Here is a 17,584-nt window from a genome sequence, read left to right as displayed (position 1 = left end):
ACCTCTTTCCATTTTTACTGCCACTAGATGGTAGTCCAAGCCACCATCATCTTTGATCTAGACAAATCTAAACAATCTCTAAACAATCTCTTCTAAACATTTAGAAGAATTATTTAGAAAAATTCTTCTCTAAACCATCTGTGTTTCAACTCTCATCTTTCTAAAATCTACTTTCTATACCAGTGGTCTCCAAATTGGAGTACATACACAAAGGGTAATGCAAGATGATTCATTAGGATGCAAAAAGAAATATAAGAAATTCTACTTACATTTATTTTTATCTCATCCCTTTTAATTTCTATTCTGTGTAAGTTTTATAATGTTCCTAAAATAATACAATATGCATGAGTGTAATTTATAAATAAGTAAATGTACATATATTGGGGTACATGCTTAAATATTGAATACTATTTTTCAGATGTGTTCTAATTAACATAACGGGATTATTACTCATCAGAATTTACACACTGCCTTTATATAATGTTAAGATTAATTACAATTATAGCTCTCATTTTTCTCTTTTGCTTTTTATTAAATTTGTAGTCTGATATACTTCTCAGATCCATTGATATAGTCTTATACAGTTAACATGCAAAAACTTGATTTTTAAATAAAATATCTTTTATATATCCCAGTTAGATTTTCTTACAACTTGTTTTAAATTTTGAGACAATCTTATAGAAAAATTGCAAGTACAGCACAAATAGCATTTTTCCTGAATTGAGAGTTAAGAGCCAACATGATGTCCTATCACCCTCAATACTTTAGTATTTCCTACAAACAAGAGTATTCTCCTATGTTAGCCACAAAACCATCAAAATCAGAAAACATTGTTATTCCATTTTAATCCCAAGACCCCATTTAAGTTTTGCCAGTTCTCTAAATACGTTCTTTATTGAAACTATTCCAATTCAAAACCACATATTGCATTTAATTGTCATGTCTCTTTAGTCTCTTTCTTTTAATTCCTTACAGTTTTTATTTTAGGTTCTAGGGTTTCATGTGCAGGTTTGTTACATGGGTAAATTGCATGTCACGGAGGTTTGGTGTACAGATTATTTCGTCACCCAGGTAGTGAGCATAGTACCCGATGGGTAGTTTTCCAATCTTCACCCGTCTCCTACCCTCCATCGTCAAGTGGGTCCTGGTGTCTTTTGTTCCCTTCTTTGTGTTCATGTGCAATCAAAGTTTAGCACTCACTTACAAGTGAGAACATGTGGTATTTGGTTTTATGTTCCTGTGTTAATTCCCTTCAGATAATGGCCTCCAGCTACATCCATGTTACTGCAAAGGACATGATTTTGTTCTTTGTTATGGCTGCATAGTATTCCGTGGGTCATATGTATCATATTTTCTTTTTTTTTCTTTTAATTTGGGAAATTTTTTTTCTGTTTATAGGAAACAATGTTCACATACAGATATTGAGTTAGAAAAAAATAGTGCATGCATAATCACTTTAAGCATCAATTATTTATGGGGATTTAGGTTGATTCCAGGTCTTGCTATTTTGAGTAATGCTGTGAGGACTTATTTTCTGAATTGTTTTTCTTTCTTTCCTTTTTTTCTGTTAAATGAAACACTCCTACCTGCTCCACAGAGTTGTGCATATCAGAGAAGAGCATATCAGTAAAAAAAAATTCATATTATATTAACTTTCATTAAAGTGTAAGATTATCATTCTTATCTCCAACTAAACTGCTAACATACAGTTGATTTTTCATTATTTTATTTTAAAAAAGAATAATGGGCAGCCCTTTCAAATGCTAAATCATTCCTAAGCTATTTACCTAATGCTGATCTTTTTTTAAAAAGACAATGAAGCTAACTTGGCAGGAGTATTCTTTTTTGATTTTGTCTCATTTGTTATTTTTGAAATGCTCACAAATCATGTACTTTAAAAAAATCATTCTCACATTTTTCTGGGATCAACATAAGTCTCACTATCTAGTTTACAGATCCTTCCTTTCTTTAATTGGAAAGTTAGAACAGATTTGCTTCTCAAGACTTCTGGCATCTTTCCTCTGCTCCTTGATTTTTCAAAAAGTACTGGTATTAACTCTCAATAAGAACAGAAAGAACATCGGACTTTGCCACTGCTGATCAAGAATCAGTTTCACAACCTGATGGGGCAGGTTGAGGGTGCTGGGGAGAAAACCACAACTTCTCTACATCTCTATTTTCCCATCTATAAAATGAACTTAAGTTGGTGAGAAAACCACAATTTCTCTACATCTCTATTTTCCCATCTATAAAATGAACTTAAGTAATCTGACTTCTCATTGTTGTAATGAAACTTAAATGCAATAATGCATATGAATAAAAATCTATAAATTAAAAAGGATTATGCAAATGTTAGTGACACCCAATTCAGCACTCTGGGATAACTGTTAAAGCTATCACTGATTAAATGTACCCTCCTTACTAGACTCTGCTCCCTTCCAATGCTTGCAGCAACCCAATATGTATTATTATCCCTATTTTACAGATGAGGAAACTGAGGATCAGAGGGATTAAGTACTTCCCAAAACCAGAAAGATAATAAGCAGTGGAGCAAATTCAAACCCAGGTCTGTTTGATTCCAAAACCTACACCCTTAACTCACACCCCAAATTATGTGAAATTTCCTCCTATTCCACCATAGAGGCTGGAACTCATTGAAACAGGTGCTGCCCTGAAAACCTCTTCCCTGTTATAAGCTGCTGTCAAACTTTTAAGTTGCTGGTTTTACATTTTCCAATTTAAAAACCATTCTACTTTCTACAGAAGACAGAAACCTCATAGTTGATTAATAGCTCTAAACTCCTATTTATCTGCGAATGCTACACCATTTTCTGAAAGCAGCAAACCTCTTCTTGCCGTCTCTTTTATTTTCTGCACGTTTCCTGTATTTTATGTTTTTCATAAGCCTCTTTTCCTGTTGCCTTTGTCAATAGGTGAGACAATGACCAATTTATTTAGAAATGCTTAATTGGTTTACTATTTGATGAACTGAATAGCCATTCCAGTGAAATCTATTTTCTGCATAACATAATTGTTTTGTTAATAACTCATTCCCATAAATGATTCCCCAAAATTTTACCCATATAGATGTCTCCCTTTTTAATTTCCTCCAAGTTTCCATTAATGGGTATTTACTAATTTGTCATGTACTTGTGTGAAAAATTAGTTTTTTCTAATTTTAGAAAACATCCACTTGTGTCTAAAATTAGTTTTTTCACAAGTGAATGTTTTGGATCCTGGACTGGACCAAAACTTATCAAGAACAGGGCAGGTGCAGTGGCAGTACTTTGGGAGGCCAGGGCAGGTGGATCACCTGAGGTCAGAAGTTCGAAACCAGCCTGGCCAACATAGTGAAACAGTATCTCTACTAAAAATAAAAAAATTAGCCAGGTGTGGTGGTGTACACCTGTAATCCCAGCTACTCGAGTGGCTGAGGCAAGAGAATCATTTGAACCTGGGAGGCGGAGGTTGCAGTGAGCCAAGATCATGCCACTGCACTCCAGCCTGGGCGATAGAGCGAGACTCTCTCTGAAAAAAAAAAAAAAAAGATCAAGAACAGTAACAATGCCTTCTAAACTTGGTACTTATGATGTTTATGAAATGACTATTTCTTTGGGAGTTTCTTACATTTTAAATTACCACGACCATGACTATTGCAAAACTGACAGCTAAATGATCAGCAGAGTAAATAGGGTCCACGTGAATGCTGCTTTGCAATAGTGATCAGATTTCACTCCAGCGCCCACAGAAACATCAGTGTGTGTTGCAATTAACACTTCAAAAAGCTCATAGTTTCATCATGCTATCATTAAAACATTAAAAATAAATCGAACTATTCATCCAAGGCATGTATAACATATTGGCCTTTCAGGTTAAATCCCTGTGAAAAAAATCGCTTTTGACCTCAACTTTTTTTTAATTTGATTCCAAGAATATCTACATATTTACCCTGACAATTTTCTGCAACCTTAATTTTATTTTCATTTTTGTATATTCTATTTTAAAAGTGTTTTTGTACTTATAACTATAGAATCAATCAGTTTCAAAATGTCAGAAACTAACTGGTATGTCTTGGCCCAAGTGAAAATTCATACACTTGTGTAATAATAACCCCTTCTTGGAAAACCCCCTTTGCAAAATACTACTGGAAAGAGAAAAATGCAAGAAATTAACATTCACTTAATTTTTAACATATTAGAAAGTGTTATGCTTTCTTAGACTATAAGTGACTATAATTTTTTTAAAAAGAGACACTGTGGGAAATATACTTAAGGACTTATTACCTGTTATTTTTTGAAAAATATAATTTGTAGCACTAGCTAAACATTTATTCTAAAATGATTTTTAAACAATAATGTATTGTTGAGAATACATTATTGTATTCTCAATTCTCAATTCTGAAATGAGAAAGAAACCTCTTTCTCATTTCAGAGATCTAACAGATTAGCTATTAAGAATGAACTATTGTTTGACAATCAAACACGAGATTTTTCTATAATTTTTCCATGTATTTTTAGTAATTCATAGTTAGCTTGAAATAAATGATTTCAGGAAACTATTTAGGAGCTAATGATTTAGAAGGCTCCTAGGTTAAAAGCAACAATAATAATAATAATACTCTGATTCTATATATCTTTTCTCCTATCTTGTCAGTTTTCAGTCATATAATTAAGAGATTAAAGTTTATTCAAATTAATTCCCTTATAAGAACTTTAAAAGACTTTGAGGCTGGGCACTGTGGCTTTGCGCCTGTAATCCCAGCACTTTGGGAGGCCAAGGCAGGTAGGTCACTTGAGGTCAGGAGTTTGAGACCAGACTGGCTAACATGGTGAAACCCCGTCTCTACTAAAAACACAAAAAAGTTACCTGGGTGTGGTGGTGCATGACTGTAATCCCAGCTACTGGGGAGACTGAGGCAGGAGAATCGCTTGAACCTAGGAGGTGAAGGTTGCAGTGAGCCGAGATCACGCCACTGCACTCCACCCTAGGTGACAACCAAGATTCGGTCTCAAAAAGACTTTGAGATAAGTGGCAAAAACTTAGTTTCAAAAGTACTGGTTTAGATTGAAACGTATTTCAAATGCTAAATAGGAAGATAATTAGAGTAAGACTTGTGAGTAAAGAGTAGAAATGCTTGAATTGGTCATTTATCATTGGGGTCAATTATAATTTCACAATGATCCCCATAGAAACATTATTTAATTTAGGGATCACTGTTTTATGTACAATATCTCTTTTATCCTGCCCTGATAAAAATTTTCTCTTTTCTTAAGGTATCAGATACACACCGGACTTCAACATTCTATCATAAGACCTACCCAACCCAACTGTTTACCTCTGGACAATGCCACCCTACCTCAGAAACTGAAGGAGGTTGGATATTCAACGCATATGGTCGGAAAATGGCACTTGGGTTTTTACAGAAAAGAATGCATGCCCACCAAAAGAGGATTTGATACCTTTTTTGGTTCCCTTTTGGGAAGTGGGGATTACTATACACACTACAAATGTGACAGTCCTGGGATGTGTGGCTATGACTTGTATGAAAATGACAATGCTGCCTGGGACTATGACAATGGCATATACTCCACACAGATGTACACTCAGAGAGTACAGCAAATCTTAGCTTCCCATAACCCCACAAAGCCTATATTTTTATATATTGCCTATCAAGCTGTTCATTCACCACTGCAAGCTCCTGGCAGGTATTTTGAACACTACAGATCCATTATCAACATAAACAGGAGGAGATATGCTGCCATGCTTTCCTGCTTAGATGAAGCAATCAACAACGTGACATTGGCTCTAAAGACTTATGGTTTCTATAACAACAGCATCATCATTTACTCTTCAGATAATGGTGGCCAACCTACAGCAGGAGGGAGTAACTGGCCTCTCAGAGGTAGCAAAGGAACATATTGGGAAGGAGGGATCCGGGCTGTAGGCTTTGTGCATAGCCCACTTCTGAAAAACAAGGGAACAGTGTGTAAGGAACTTGTGCATATCACTGACTGGTACCCCACTCTGATTTCACTGGCTGAAGGACAGATTGATGAGGATATTCAACTAGATGGCTATGATATCTGGGAGACCATAAGTGAGGGTCTTCGCTCACCCCGAATAGATATTTTGCATAACATTGACCCCATATATACCAAGGCAAAAAATGGCTCCTGGGCAGCAGGCTATGGGATCTGGAACACTGCAATCCAGTCAGCCATCAGAGTGCAGCACTGGAAATTGCTCACAGGAAATCCTGGCTACAGCGACTGGGTGCCCCCTCAGTCTTTCAGCAACCTGGGACCGAACCGGTGGCACAATGAACGGATTACCTTGTCAACTGGCAAAAGTGTATGGCTTTTCAACATCACAGCCGACCCATATGAGAGGGTGGACCTATCTAACAGGTATCCAGGAATCGTGAAGAAGCTCCTACGGAGGCTCTCACAGTTCAACAAAACTGCAGTGCCGGTCAGGTATCCCCCCAAAGACCCCAGAAGTAACCCTCGGCTCAATGGAGGGGTCTGGGGACCATGGTATAAAGAAGAAACCAAGAAAAAGAGGCCAAACAAAAATCTGGCTGAGAAAAAGCTAAAGAAAAGCAAAATAAAGAAGAAGAAACAACAGAAAACAGTCTCAGGTTCAACTTGCCATTCAGGTGTTACTTGTGGATAAGCGCAAATATTTCCTGTTTGGTTAAACTTTAATCAGTTCTTATCTTTCATCTGTTTCCTAGGTAAACCAGCAAATTTGGCTCGATAATATCGCTGCCCTAAGCGTCAGGCTTGTTTTCATGCTGTGCCACTCCAGAGACTTCTGTCACCTGGCCGCCACACCGAAAACTGTTCTGCTCAGTGCCAAAGGTGCTACTCTTGCAAACCACGCTTAGAGTGGAGACGTTTGTTTCTCTTGCTCCTTTAGAAAACGTGGTGAGTCCTGAGTTCGACTGCTGTGCTTCAGTCAATTGACCAAACACTGCTTTAAATTATAGGAGGAGTACAATAACCTACCATCCGCAAGCATGCTAATTTGATGGAAGTTACAGGGTAGCATGATTAAAACTACCTTTGATAAATTATAGTCAAAGATGTGTCACCTCAAAGGCCTTGAAGAATATATTTTCTTTGTGAATTTTTGTATCTCTGTCATATGACACTTGGGTTTCTAAATTAATTCTATTTCATATATATATATGTGTGTGTGTGTGTGTGTGTGTTTCTTTTCCTGTGAAAAGCTGTTTTTCTCACATGTGAACAGCTTGCACCTCATTTTATCATGCATGAGGGAATGGCAAATAAGAATGTTTGAGCACACTGCCCACAATGAATGTAACTATTTTCTAAACACTTTAATAGAAGAACATTTCAGTATAAAAAAACCTAATTTATTTTTACAGAAAAATACTATTTTGTTGTCATAAGAAGTTATGCAAATGACTTTAATTATTTTATTTTTATTTCCTGCATACCATTAGAAGAGTTTTATTTCATTTCTTCAAATTACCAAGCACTGTAATACTATAAATTACTGTAATACTGTGCAAATTCATAGACTATGAAAACATCATTCAGAAAACATTATAATCATCATTGTTCAACCATGATTTTGAATGTAATAAGATGAATATATTCCTTACAAATTACTTGGAAATTCAATGTTTGTGCAGAGTTGAGACAACTTTATTGTTTCTATCATAAACTATTTATGTATCTTAATTATTAAAATGATTTATTTTATGGCACTAGAAAATTTACTGTGGCTTTTCTGATCTAACTTCTAGATAAAATTGTATCACTCATCCTAAAAAATAAAAATCTTTACTAATAGGCAGTTGAAGGAATGGTTTGCTAACAACCACAGTAATGATTTTACAGATAGATGCTTCCACTTGGCTATGACATGGAGAAAGATGTTCCCATATTAATAAATAACATTTATATTAGGTTGGTGCAAAAGTAGTTGCGGTTTTTGCCATTAAAAGTAATAACCTTACTCTTATACAAAGTGGACACTGTGGGGAGATACAGAGAAATGGAATATATGGATCCTGCCTGGAGTAAGTTACCTTGTTTGGAAGCCACACATGCAAACGTCATGAGGATAATTAAAGGAGTATTATCAGTAATGAAGTTTATCATGGGTCATCAATGAGCATAGATTGGTGTGGTTCCTGTAGACCCTGGTGTGTTCTTTGAAGTGCCCTCTCCTAATACAGAGGCCTCAAAGCCTCACGGTATACACTTGAAAAGTCACAGATAAGCTAGAATTGTGATCTTTGAAGTTATAACTGTGATAAGAAAATGTGTGTGGTGGTATGACAGCATACCATTAAACACATTTATATCACAGCTCAAAGGACTGATATAATACATTTATATCACAGCTCACAGTTTCTGAAAATGTATACAAGAATCTGTAATCTAGTACTGAAATTACTAAATTGGATAAGATGATTTAAAGGATTTTAATTTTAATGTTTTATTTCTAGAATATATGGCTCCAGTTTATTTTATAGTGTAAAGTTGTATTTCCTAAAGTTTGTGTTTTGTTGACAGTATCTTTTAAATGAGTCTTAAAAATAAAGGCATATTGTTCATGTTTTCCTTTCCCAGTGGCACATAAATAACGTCTTAAAATAGATGGTATCTTATACACTTTTAAAAAATAGACATCTTTACACTAAAAAACAATTCTGAAGAAAGTAAGTTTGGGAGATGTTGGGTTAAAGAAAGTCAAAGGAGTCACTTCAATGCAGATTTTTCTTAGAATTTTTAAAATCTTAGCTTGCATTGTAACCCTGACAGAAGGAAAATGTTATACAGTATTTCATAATTTCACTACAAAACTGTTCTCTGTGGCATAATGCACAGGACTAGCATTCTGAGGAGCTATACTGTTATTGAAAACATAGTGTAAAAATAGAATCTTCTACAAGTTCCTAGAAAGATAAAAAAAGAAGCAAAGAGGCAAATTAGGACTATGAAATACCAGTAGGTATCACCTATTGTGGTGTAATTCTAAGTTCTCTATAAATGATTATAATCTTCTCAGTGAAAATAATTTAGCCCACAGTGTTCTACTGGAAATGGCTTCATGGATGTTGATTACTGTTTTAGAGAGTACCTGCCACCTGCCCAGGGCTCTAGGCAGGATGTGGTTTACGAGAAGTCTCAGTGTCTTGCCCTCAAGAAATCAAAATCCTTTCTAATAGTCATATATAAGTCATGAACAAAAATATTTCTAAAAATGCTGTCAGCAAATCACTAGGAATTTCAAGATGGACAGGAAGGAAAACACTGTCCTTGAGTTTTGTGCCCTAATCACTGATGCCATGTTAATATGGGGAATTCATTCTCAGGTGTTAGTTTCCTAAACTGTGATCTTCAAGATGCGTTTCTAGGCTGCCTGTGGTTCTTTCAAGTGTAAACTGCACCTCTTTTAAACCTCTGATCTTTCTTAGGGTTTCAAAAGAAACTCTCATTAGCTTTGTCAGAAAATAATTTTTGACTATGGCTATGTTTCTGGGTTGAGAACGGATATAAAAACATTTTCTTCCAATGAAAACATCAACAACGAAAACATCTGTAGTGCCTTTCAGCCAGTGAAAACATCTACCCCAGGTCTGTCAACTGTCAAGTATAACTAAAGAACTTGTTTCATCTGTTTTTACATGCTCTTTCTTCATGAATGGATATTTTTGTTTTCTTGACCAGGCCCCTTTAAAATTTTTTAAGCACGGAGGAACACTGTCATTGATAGTTGAATAATTACACTTTTTTGTACTTTCAACATTCCTCTGTGAGAATATACCATATTAATGTGCACATCTCCACATTATTTCTTTATATTACTGAACAGTATTTTATTATATAGATATGCCATTTTTTATCCTTTCACATGTTAATGGACACTTGGGTTGTTTCCAGGTTAAGGCTAATATAACTAAAAATGCTATGTATTTTCATGTGCAGGTGTTTCTTGATTTTCTAAGGCACATGAATTTCACATCAGGATCAGCTTCCTAAGCATTTTATTCATACCATTTTTGAACATACAGATTGTGAATTTGTCAGTGGCAGAATGTGTGATGTTGGCAGGAAAAAGTTTCCTTGCCAAAAGCAGCACAATTCCTCTATGGTAAACTAATAGCTACTTTATTTCCTCATGCAATGACTTCATAGAATCCATTCACTCATTCAACAAATACATGCTGAATGTCACTCTCTCAGGCAATGTTCTAGGATCTTGGGATATATAAGTGTATGAAATGAATAAAAATTCTTACCCTTGGGCAGGTTATCTTCCAGCTGAGTGAAGCAGACAATAAATAATAAACACAACTAATTATAACATTATATACTATATAAAGTAGTGTGAAAAAAGAGTAGATCAGGATAAGGGGAGGATTCACTCTACACCAAGTTTATCCATCCATTCATTCAGCATTTGCCAAGTGCCCCATGTAATGGTGTGCATGGGATGTGATGGCAAGTGACATCAGGCAGAGTCCTTGCCTTCGGGTGTGCCCCTGCCTTCGGGTAGTGTACATTCTCCTAGAAGATGCAGCCATGAACCCAATAACCAAACACCTCATCGCTACCATCCTCCCACCATGGCTACCCCACTTTCCAGCTTTATCTTTCTCATTAGCATTTAATATGCTTCAGATTTTACCCACAAGTTTTCTTTATTGTCTGTTTCATTCCCCTAGAATGTAAGCTTCTTAAGAAAAGTGATTTCTGTAAGTTCTGTTTACATGTGCATGGCCAGTATATAAAATGATGCCCTACTCATACTTAGCACTCAATGTTTTTGAGTGAATAATTAAGATAATCACATTTATCCATATGTTCAGCCACATTTGCCTAAGTTTCCACTTTCTATTTCTGGTACAGGGATTTCATTGTTGAAAAATAGAACCAATCATCCTTAATACCTTTAGCAGCAATGATATGAAATGCAGAAATTTCTAACACTATAAAAAACTAACTCTAATATTGTATAGTTATAGGAACATGGTGTTACAGCAAAAGCAAAGCAAAAATTACACAAAATTGAGAGCAAATTTTATCTATCATCTTTATTACATAACAGGATAGAACATGATTATTCTAACGCTACTTGGAATATTACAGAATACATTAGCTTAAATGAGTTCCCAGAAAGAAGAGATGAGGGCTTAAATTGTCAATAATTTTTTGTACCAAATCATGAAAGGAAAAAAATATAATTAGCAAATAAACTTCTATGTATTCATAGAATTATAAAGCCAAATGGAATATACCTCACATCCTTGGGTATTTTATTACAAACCTCTCCAATATGGCAAAGCAGAAATTCTGCTTTTTTAAAGATATATTTTTCTTCAATATTTTACTAGTCATAGCATCTCTATGAATTTGATTGATTCATTGGTTAAACATGGTATTATTTAAAGCACAGAACCTGAATGTTGCCTTTGGGCATTAGGTAGATTTGAACGTATTTACCTAACTTTCAATTTCATATCTTAAATTTCCTTATTTTCAAATTTACTGCAATCCTATAACATTTTTTGCCAGTTGGTTTATGCAGTTTCAGGTAAAATCAATCCCAATAATTGAAAAACAAACAACAGAATAGCAAAGGCATATTAGAAATGTCTACCCATCCACTCTTTGTAGAAATTCTTCAGCTGATAATTATAAATAGAGAGCATCTTATTGAACAATCAAACAAAAGTAAAATTTGTCTTTCAGTATAAAAATCCAAAAATAAGTTTTAATACCTCTTCCATCATATTAATCTTTCTAGAAACAATGCTTTAAGAATTAAGGTCCTTCAACTCCAGGGTTGAACATGGAGGATGAACAGGGAATACCTTCAGCTGACCTTCTAAATCCTAAACAACTGTGAGGAAAAAAACTTTTTATAACGAAGGTTTTTAAAAAAGTCTTAATTTAATTTAGTATCTGAAATCATATTTTTTATGTCATCATCACCAGAATTTCCAGAAGCTTCCTTTGGGCAAACAACGTTAAGTCCTCAGTCAGAGAGTTATTCTGTCTCTAAGGCAGATCCCACTAAAACTTCTCTATTTTTAGCTATTCCTGATTAAATAATCCCCTCTAGCACCTATGAGGTGGGGAATTACAAGCATAAAAAGTCCTGCAATTATTTCTACTATACAGTCAGACATAGTAGCAACAACACAATACAGTGTTTTATTAAACTTTTTTTTTTCTTTTCTTCAAGTTTTGCTCAAGATCCTAACAGCTAACGTAGTGTTTCAGAGATTAAGGTAACAGCTTCTGAGGAATCCTGCTCTCTCCCAGCTGGGAGCCATGGCGGCTGCAGTGGCAGCGGAGACTAGGTGAGGCGGGTGGGTGGAGAGGTTTTTCCCCTTACCTTTTTATTTGGCCCCTTGCCTCTGCACTTCTCAGCATCCCGGCTGTGCTAGGGCTATTTCTTTCTGAACTCACATGCAACCATAACTCCGCATTCTACTTTCTTGGCACCCTTCTCCATACCCAAGTCCCACATCCGTTTCTGCCACAGAACTAGGCACATTATAGCTATGTCCAACAACAACAGAGGTATCAACAAGTGAATTCCTCCCTTCCAAAGTTCTCCCAGCATAAAGGGATGAATGTGTAGAGCTATCTCAGCCTTCTGGTGACGAGAAGACCTGAGCCCCACCCCCAATCTTCAAGGAGCTGAGATCAGAGTGGGAGTGAGCAATCTGGAAGCCAACAAATTGTTCCCACCTGAGTAAGTGAGCCACCTCTCCCTTCAGGTCCAAGCAGTTTAGCAGCTGCAATGTCCAAAGCCGCTTCAGCTTTGGGAACTAATTAATGCTTTCTCTTTCTGCCCAGAAGAGAGAGCAGTGAATAAGGTAACTTCTACTTGGGACCCATCCAAAGCCTACCTTGGGTATTTCTTCTCTTCTTACATAGAGGAGCGAACAACATAGATTTCTAACATTCTCTACTCACCCACCAAAAGCCCAACGTTGGGAATTCCTGGACCCTTTCTTCTCTTGCTAGGAGAGGGCAAAAACTAAAAGCCTTCTCTAAAACCTAAAACCATTTGGGCTGCTTGTTCCAACCTACCCCCAGCCTTCGACCAACAATTGTCTTCCAATCCTTTCAAACTGTCTGCTATTGGCTCTTACTGTCTTCTTTCAAATCCTGTTAGTTAGCCTGGGGGTCATCCTCTATCTCTTTCAGAAAACCACGTTTCAAACAGGATCCCATTCTTGTCAGTAAACTTGGTAAGTTTTTATGATCTGTATTTATTCCTTGTTATCCTGAATGCAACCATGAGGTTTCTGGAACTCAGAGTCATCATTGTTCATTACAGCAACGGCAGCAGTGTCGCATAGGTGATGCAAGGAGAGCCACATGTTTAGCACTACATGTACAGGGGTTGCATCATAGGAGCGGAAGCCTAAAATTATGAATCTGGAAATATATATATATACACACACATATATATCTATGTGTGTGTATATATATATAAATAAAATGCCCTCCCTCTCCTCCCTTCCTGAGAGAGAAACATTTGCTCCCTGGTCTTTTACAGTCCTTTGGACTGTAAATAAATGTTCTGAAGAAAAGAGAGGGGAAAGTACCCCAAAATGCAAGCAGTTGGCTCTGACAGAAATAAGTTTTATTACTCTTTAAGAGCAGATAATTCCCTGTTTAACACACTTCAACGTCCGAGCTTGTCCTTTGACCCAGGTGCCAGTAACATTTGTCAGAAAGTCCTAACTAAGCAGAAACATGAGAATATTCACTTTCTGACATAGATCAGTGGTTGCAGATGGAAGTTTAAGCAGGGACTGACAGAAAACAGGTATGAGGGAAACTTCAGGGTGAAGGAGGTACCTTAACACTGAATCGTAAGGATGATTGTATAACTGCATGATATGCTAAAAAAAAAATCACTGAACAGTATAGTTACAATGGGCAACTGTATGACATGTAAATTTTTCCTCAAAAAAGCTGCTAAATGCAAGCCAGTGGCTAGAATAATTATTCACAATAAATATAACAAATAAAAGTCTCCAGAGTATTCAATTAACATGAACTCCTATAAATCAATAAGAGAAAATAATGGAAAGGGTCCTCACAAAAGATGACACACAAATGCACAGTCAATATATATGTGCTCAAAATCATTAGGCATTAGAGAAGTAAATTAAAATCAAAATGCTATGCCAGTACATTTATATCAGAAAGGCTAAAATGAAAAAGATAGTACCAGGTGTTGGTAAGCATGTGGAACAACTGAGTGGAAGTGTTGGTGAAAGTGTAAACTAATATAACCACATCAGAAAACGTTTTGGCTGTATCAGTGAAAGTTTAACATGTATATCCCTATAACCCAGCAATTTTATTCCTAGGAATATACCCTGGAGAAATGCGTGTATAGATATTCACCAAAAGTCATGTAAAGATATAATTCATGGAAGCACTATTTATAGTATCCTAACACTGAAAAGCACACTTAATTATTCATCAGCAAGAGAATGAGTAAACAAATTGTGATATTCTCATATAATGGAATGTTATTCTATTGAGGGGGACGTGTTGAGGGGTTACTAGAAGGGGCACAAGAGGGACTTCTGGGGTTCTGCTAATATTTTTGTCTCTGTGCTGCTTGTGGTTATATGTTCAGTTTCTAAAATTCATTAATCTATATAACTAGAGTTTATGTACTTCCCTGTGTTTGTTATACTTCTCACCACTACCAGAGTCTACGATATATATATATTTATATGATATATATATCATAGCAATTCCACTCCCAGATATTTGCCCAAATCCAGGAATAAAACTAATACATGCCTAGCAGAGTCTCTTGCACACTGTAATATTCAATTAACATGAAACACAGAACCAAAAGGCCTAATTTACCCACCCTATTTTTTTTTTAGTCATATTAACCAGCATGCAGAAATTTCTGGGACCTAAATATCCAGCCCTAATACATATTACAGATGACTACCACCAGGGGTCATGCTAGCAGGTTTGTTTCAATAGGTTGAAGCTGAATGTAATTAATTTTATAATTTTTAATAGTTCAAATCCAGTTTTTAAAAATTAAATTATGAAACAAAGGTGATATGAATAATCATATTGAATGGTAAGTGCAATAAAATATGCATATGCATTGAATTCACAATTGAGTCATGTCCAATATTACAGTCTAACCTCAATTCCTATCAAATAATTTAAGTTAAAAAATAGTGGGTCCCATATTTATGGCTTTCTGATTATAGAGTCTTCTACTGAGGTAACATGATTCCCCTTGAATTCTTCTGTATTGTTCTTATCTTTGCAGTGACTATCCTTGTATTTCTCTGCATTGCTCCACTCCACCCCACCACTATTTCCTCTGCCTATTCATCTCTCCCTCCTTCTCTAGCTCTTTTCTCTTTGTCATCTTTATTTTCCCTTCTCCCTCTTTGTAATTATAATCTCTTTAATATTTTTAAAAACTAACCAAACTCATATGTTGCAATTTAATAAATTAGAGTCTGTGTACCTATCTTTAAAAAAATCTTTGGGCAAATTTTATACTAGGATGCATATTTGCACATAGACACTTGTATTCCAGCCTTATCTAAGAGTGAAAATGACTGTTGACCAGAAATTAATACTTTTACTGATAGTCAAAAATAGTGATCATATTTCAACAATAGATAACTTTATTTACTATTGCCAGAAAGACTCATAATTATCTTTGTGTGTATATGTTTAATTATAATCACACTTGATTGAATTACAGTTTCCAAGAATTAATTATGGCTGTTAGTGGCTATTAAATAAGAAAATGTGTTTGCAGCTCAAACATTTGTCTTGTTATGTTTCCTAGTGGAAAAAGGCAAATACTGACAGGATATCAGTTTAAGTGAATTCATGTTACTACCCTGCACAATCAAATAATATACAAGGCTGTGCTTTGTGAATTGTGAGTTATATTAGTGAATATCATTTTCTGATTGCCTGCATCTTTCCTATTTTATATACATGATTATTTTTGTAAGTCAAATTAATATAAAATTTAATTTGAATACTTGTGAATAAAGAGATGTAGCACTGTTTTCTATTAAACTACACTAATCCTCTCAAGCAAAAAGTAGTTTATTAAATCATATTCCATTAATTTTAAGGTGTTGATGCATTTGTCATATTACCTAATTAACACTGTGTTATGGGAGAATTTTTGTAGCATATATTTTGAATTACTTTCAATTGTCTTAAAATAACTGAATTTGAAGAAACAATAGCTATTTTGTTATCTAACTTCACTTGTAAATTTCACCTACTCATTCTTACTAAAAACAAAGTAAAAATTTTAATAAACTTCAGGTTATTAATATACTGTATTTCTCCTTTTCCCTCTAACCACCTTTTGACCATTATTTCTACTATAAATTATTTCGTTTTCTTTACAATTCATAAACAAATCTTGCTTTTCATCAAGATTTATTTGTTGTGAACAATTCATTATGAAACAGTGAACACTGTGAAAAATGTTCTAATTTCCTTATAACTTGTCATTAATGCTAATTTACTCTATAATTTATTTAACCTTTAAAGCATCATTCTTTGATATTTATCTTTAAAATCCCTTTGTAAGCAGCTGTTTACTGAGTTGAAGCATTTTATTAGCTTATTTGGATGTTGTACATGCTCATGAAATACTGCCAAATAAATCCTTGAAAATTTACCCAGTAGTTGCCGTCTTTTCTCTTACACTAAAAAGTATTGTCTATACGATTTGCATGCAAAATATACATTTCTGAAACCTGACTTCTAAAGTCTGTCATTTCAATTAACTATTCTCAAATGATCTAACATGCCTTTATCCTAGAAAATGTACTGTTAGTAGTGTTCCTATTATTATTTATTTTTTCTTTAGAGAACTTTGAAGTATCCTTCAAGATACGATTCTACTATAGCTCTTAGAAATAATAGCAATAGGGTGAAATTTGCCCTATTTTAATCATTCACCTAGCTCTTACCTCACATTCACAGCATGAGTTGTCTTTGAAATTCTCTAGTAGGCCGGGCGCGGTGGCTCAAGCCTGTAATCCCAGCACTTTGGGAGGCCGAGGCGGGCGGATCACGAGGTCAGGAGATCGAGACCCTCCTGGCTAACACGGTGAAACCCCGTCTCTACTAAAAATACAAAAAACTAGCCGGGCGCGGTTGCGGGCGCCTGTAGTCCCAGCTACTCGGAGGCTGAGGCGGGAGAATGGCGGGAACCCGGGAGGCGGAGCTTGCAGTGAGCCGAGATCGCGCCACTGCACTCCAGCCTGGGCGACACAGCGAGACTCCGTCTCAAAAAAAAAAAAAAAAAAAAAGATATTCTCTAGTAGCAGGGATTAAGCCAGTATTACAGAAAGAACTCCATCTAATTGTGTGTGAAAAGAGAGAAAATGCCAATTACATAAAAACATCAATGACTTCATTTCATTTATTTTGCTCCCTTTCTCTGGATCAAACAGGCAATCTTGATATATAAGAGAAACCAAAATAGGTAGCTAGAGGCTTCACGTTGCTGGTGTGTATCCTCTACAGAGAAAAACAAC

The 17,584-nt window shown here is 35.5% G+C and overlaps 1 protein-coding gene across 3 annotated transcripts in view; it reads left to right on the top strand.

Moving 5' to 3' along the window:
• Positions 1–17,584, top strand: part of ARSJ (arylsulfatase family member J) — a 109,254-nt gene that overhangs the window by 78,239 nt on the left and 13,431 nt on the right. Inside the window, exons 2-3 of one of the 3 annotated variants that reach the window (XM_033215100.1) lie at positions 5,274–6,640; positions 6,737–8,600. In XM_033215100.1, coding sequence (XP_033070991.1) covers positions 5,274–6,640; positions 6,737–6,762 — 1,393 coding nt within the window. In that variant the 3' untranslated portion in view covers positions 6,763–8,600. Of the gene's footprint in view, positions 1–5,273; positions 8,601–17,584 lie in introns of those variants that run through there. The other 2 variants (XR_004438084.1, XM_033215099.1) reach the window with 2 other exon arrangements.

This window comes from Trachypithecus francoisi, unplaced genomic scaffold (assembly GCF_009764315.1).
Source record: "Trachypithecus francoisi isolate TF-2019V2 unplaced genomic scaffold, Tfra_2.0 Lachesis_group1, whole genome shotgun sequence".
In the NCBI taxonomy this organism is placed as follows: domain Eukaryota; kingdom Metazoa; phylum Chordata; class Mammalia; order Primates; family Cercopithecidae; genus Trachypithecus; species Trachypithecus francoisi.
Note: the sequence above shows the minus strand (reverse complement) of the source record. Positions and strands in the feature narration are given on the sequence as shown.